This window comes from Corylus avellana, chromosome 2, assembly GCF_965113065.1.
Source record: "Corylus avellana chromosome 2, dhCorAvel1.hap1.2, whole genome shotgun sequence".
Taxonomy (NCBI): Eukaryota; Viridiplantae; Streptophyta; class Magnoliopsida; order Fagales; family Betulaceae; genus Corylus; species Corylus avellana.
Genome location: NC_142491.1, coordinates 15,421,026 through 15,425,733, shown reverse-complemented (window position 1 = coordinate 15,425,733; position 4,708 = coordinate 15,421,026). Strand labels below are relative to the sequence as shown.

The 4,708-nt window shown below is 33.1% G+C and overlaps 1 protein-coding gene across 1 annotated transcript; it reads right to left on the bottom strand.

Annotated features, from left to right (window-relative positions):
• Positions 1 to 2,064: 2,064 nt before the first annotated feature.
• On the bottom strand, positions 2,065 to 4,272 carry LOC132167078 (uncharacterized). The gene is made up of 5 exons (XM_088513496.1): positions 4,203 to 4,272; positions 3,827 to 4,089; positions 3,529 to 3,740; positions 2,723 to 2,987; positions 2,065 to 2,467 (listed from the first exon to the last, which is right to left on the bottom strand). The coding sequence occupies exons 2-5, from the start codon at positions 4,085 to 4,087 to the stop codon at positions 2,171 to 2,173; spliced, it is 1,035 nt and encodes a 344-aa protein (XP_088369622.1). The 5' UTR covers positions 4,088 to 4,089; positions 4,203 to 4,272; the 3' UTR covers positions 2,065 to 2,170.
• Positions 4,273 to 4,708: the final 436 nt, after the last annotated feature.

Sequence of the window (4,708 nt, the reverse complement as noted above, 5' to 3'; positions counted from 1 at the left end):
TCACCTACTTGTACTTTTGAAAAAATAAAGTTATCGGTATGTGTCAGACTTACATTTTTATTACTCTTCGCGTGATGCCATTGTCATATCTCACCTACTTGTACTTTGAGAACATATCTCACCTACTTGTACTTTGAGAAAATAAAGTAATCAGTATTCAGACTTACATTTTTAAAACCAGCTCTCTTGGTTGTCGATTTAACAGGTACTCCCATTAATGTTATTTTCTTCTTTTTCACTGTAGCCATAGATCATTACTGTCATTTATATATATATATATATATAATGATTTGTAGTATTTTTTTTAATATACGTACATCTGGATTGCTTCAAAATATGTAGATATATATAATGTTTTGAAGGATTTATAAATATATACATGAGGACTACTTTAAAGTGTATATATATATAATGATGGAAGTATTTATAAATACACGTACATCGGAATGTTTCAAGATATATAGATATATATGATGATTCAAAGTATTCATATATGTACAGATGCAGTACCTCGGTGTGCATATATAGGTACAACAAGGTTTGAAGTATACTTAGCTATATATATATATATATATAAAATTAATGAGAGTAATTTTTTTAAACAAAATAATTTAAAATACATTAAGATATATTATATAAATATATGTATATGAATCCTAAGGAATAAAATAATTTTTGAAAATTTTATGGGAAAGCATACCAAGTAAGTTCATTCTCAATTGATTAGCAAGCCAACTCATAGTAGTAATAAAATACTTTGTTGTGAGATATATGAGGGTAGTAATGTGTTTGTATTTCCTTCAGGCGATTAGTTAGCAGTTAGAGAAAATTCTTAGCTGCAGTCAAGAGGTAAGTGAATTTACTATTCTTTTCAGCAAAATTATCATGCCATGCTATTTATGAAATTCTGTTTCAAATTACAAATGATCATTTTGTTTATACTATGAAATTATGTTGCATGTATGACAAGTTTGAGAAAAAGAAGCATTATGAAAATAATGATGTTTATAAGAAATTTTGAGAAAATGATGACAAACCCTCCTCCATGTTGCCCTAAGATATACTTAGAGAAGTACAAGAAATGAGAAAAAAATGTTATAAAATGAAGGCACATGTAGAGAGGAGTATATTTTTGGCCCTAAGAGAAACAAGAGAGAAGCACGGTACCGATGCTAAGAATGGAGGCGCAACCGCTGAAGAGACTCTTCCAGAAAGTGGTTCCATCTTAGTTTTTTTTTTTTTTAGCCATGTTGAGTATACCCAGAGTTAATCGGTTGGCCAAGAGACGGGGCTGTGGCTTAAAAAAAGGACTTTTTCTTAAGTAGGTCGTCACATGGAGAAACTCTCATTTAGACGGAAGACTTAAAAAATGATTTTTTCTTAAGTTTTCCAAAATTTTCATTTTGGCTATTACTTCTACTTGTCCAACTTATTTAATTTAATTTTGACAAATCTCTTAATTATTTTCCATGGGTGTTACATGTATCATCCTCAGGACTTGCATTAGCTAGAAAGTGACATTATAGTTAACTGTTGCTTTGTCCACCTTAGAGGTAGAGTACATCATAGCTGTAGAAGCAATGAAATAAGTAATTTGGCTGAGAGGTTTGGTAGTGATTTAGATTTGCAATAGGATGTGATTGTTGTATTTTGTGATATCTAAAGCGAATATATTTGATCAAAAGTCAAATGTATGATGAGAGGACTAAACACATTAACGTCGGATATCATTTTCTTTGGGGAGCTATGACAAGGTCATATCATCGTGAAGAAAATTGCCGTAGTGGAAAATCCAAGGAATATCTTAACTAAGCTAGTTCCAACTCTCAAGTTCACGCATTGGTTGAACTTGATTGATATTTGGAGTTTGTGATTTATACTGAAGAGACATTGTCTTCTCTGTGTTGTTATTAAAAAAAAGAAATTCATTCATTGAAAAAAAAAAAAAAAGTAATTTCTAACTTTACTAATTTAAAAAACTGAAATAAAGTTTTTTAAAAAAATACGAGAAGCAACTCGACACTACAAAAACATATTTTAACCAAACAGGAAAAACAAAAAAACAAAAAACAAAAGACTTCGAAAGCAATAAACAATCAAAAAGGCCAAAAAATAAAAAAGGGGCCAAGTAAGAAAACAGAAGAAAAAAAGCATCAAAAGTGCGTTGCCATTAATTGCCCCTAGACAAAAGTGACCTTATGATGAGTTCACCCATTCCAGGAGCATATGGAAAGAAATGACCAGCGCCCGGCAACTCATGGAATTTAATCCACGGAAGTTTGTCGGTGATATAGCGTTGTAGCGTAACTGGCGTTATCCTATCTTCATCGCCCTGCCACACGTGGACTAAGCCTTCCTTATTACGGAAAGGGTTATCAATATCCATTGGACTGAATTCCCAGTTCCCAAGTCCAATCATCAATGTCCGGTGCATCGACTCAAATACTCCTTGTTGGGTTGCCTGACCCTGCATGCACACAACCACTACTGCAAATCAATATATATATGATTGATATCTCTTAAAATTCTTTTTAAATTTAAAAATTTTAGTCATTTATCTCATCTAAACATCTAAGATAAGTCATATTTCAAAATTTAATATGAAGGTAATTTTCTCATCTAAAATTTAAAAATCACATCAACTTCAACTTTAAAAAGATAAAAAGATGACTCCTAACATTATTTTTATTATATATATATATATATATATATATATATTTACCTTGGATATTTTTGTCCCAACCACCTTGGACATTATTTGTAAATCCTGAGGAGATAATGAATTAATGTTACCAGCGACAGCGCTTGATGCAGGAAACCACTTCTGCGTGTTCCACCAATAGGTTAGCCATGGCATATAGTGAGCAACTCGAATTGCCCACTGGTCTTGAGCCAGTTCTCCCTTGTATGCCTCTCTTAACAAGTTGGTTGGAAAGCCTTGCCACCAGTAGTTGACAATAGGAGAGACTAGTGCTGCTCCAGCAAGCCTATATATATATGAGACAATTAATTGGAGAACATAAATAAGAAATAAAGGTTCTTGTTCTATGAGGAAAGAATTTTTTTTTTTTTTTCAATTTTATTTTATTTTTAAACATGAAGAAAAATGAAACACTGCTAAATCATGCCTACTTCCAATATAAACCTGTTGGGGAGAGAAATATTATGGGAGTAATAAGAGTAAATTAATAATATACATATCTAGGACGTCACTTCTAGCCAAAAACATATTTACTTGAATTCAAGTATGACAAAAATTTTCTCCAAATCAATCTGAAAGAAATATCTTCCAACCCATTTAAAATAGTGTTAAGTGTTTATAAACTTTTAAAACGTTAGTCTAACTTAGTAAACTACTACTTATGACCTTAAGAATTTAATGTGCATTTTACATATTTATAGACATTTGCCACTATTTAAACAGGTTGAAAGATATTTTCTCTTACTGATTTAAAAAAAAATTCTGTCCATTGAACTATTATATATTGCAAAGGAAAATCCCATAGATTCTGAAGTTTAGGAGTTTACCTATGAGGGATATACTTGAGGCAGCCCCAAGCCAGCTGGCCACCAATAGAATTACCAATTACGTAAAATTTGGTTCCGAGGTCCAACTGATCAGCAAGCTCTTGTACATCTGAAGCCAAACTTTTCACTGTTTGTTTTGGATTTGGGTCGCTTTCTCCGTAGCCTGGTCTGTCAAAGGACACAATGTAGAGTCCTAGCTCTTGGAAAAATTCCTGAGAAATAATATAATATAATTAAATTGATTCAACTGAAAGATTAATTAATTAAGAATTTAGATGTTAAAGAATTGCGTACGTACTGTAGGGAGGTTTGTTGCAATCACTACATCGTGTCTACAAGTTCTGAAGCCATGAATATAGATAATCCTATATGTTGCCAGTTCTTTTGACACTCCATGCTCCTTGTAGGCCAAATGCCTTCCATCCTTGAGCTTTATTCTAGGTGCTGTCACAGGCGGGCCGCCAGCGCTGCCACAGATTTTGGGAGGCGGAGGGCGGATGGCTTGACATGCCCAAGCCGCCATGGCCAGCAACACAAACAAGAAGGCCACTATAAACATCCCTGCGTGATATATTGAGAGGAAAATCATCAGGTTACTTGATACTACTATTTTGAAGCAATTTAATGAGTTTTTACTACTTGTCATATTATTGAGAAAGCCAAAGAGAGAGAACCTGGAGTTGAAATGGATGGAGTATTTGGGCTAGCTTGCCTTTTTGATCACACTAGAGTATATATATATATATATCACATTTATTAATTGATTGATGATTGAATAATAAGAAAAAATCAGCCTATTACCCATTTCAATTAGAGGATTATAGATGCACCTGCCACGTACATTCTCAAGCTCTACGTACAGTTCTACACGTCTACTCACCGTAGTCACACATTTTACCTACCCTGTCTCAAGAGTAGACAAAGACTAAAATACGTTAGAAAAAACAATAATAATACATATAAATAGGAGGAGACCTAATTAATGCTTGACTCAACTTGACTTAGAGGATAGATGCATGGTTCAATCATCAATCAATTAATAAATGTGATTTGGATATTAATTCTCATCAGTGCCACATGATTAAATTATAGATGCACGCCTACCACGTACATTCTCAAGCTCTGCAGTTCGACACGTCTACTCGTTGTAGTCACACATTTCACCTACCCTGTCTCAAGA

Excerpts from the sequence above, each read along its gene's own strand:
- LOC132167078 (XM_088513496.1), bottom strand. The coding sequence starts at position 4,087 with ATGTTTATAGTGGCCTTCTTGTTTGTGTTGCTGGCCATGGCGGCTTGG. Across the intron at positions 3,741-3,826 it reads TTGCAACAAACCTCCCTACA|GAATTTTTCCAAGAGCTAGG; the intron begins GTACGTACGCAA and ends ATTATTTCTCAG. Across the intron at positions 2,988-3,528 it reads CTCAAGTATATCCCTCATAG|GCTTGCTGGAGCAGCACTAG; the intron begins GTAAACTCCTAA and ends ATATATATATAG.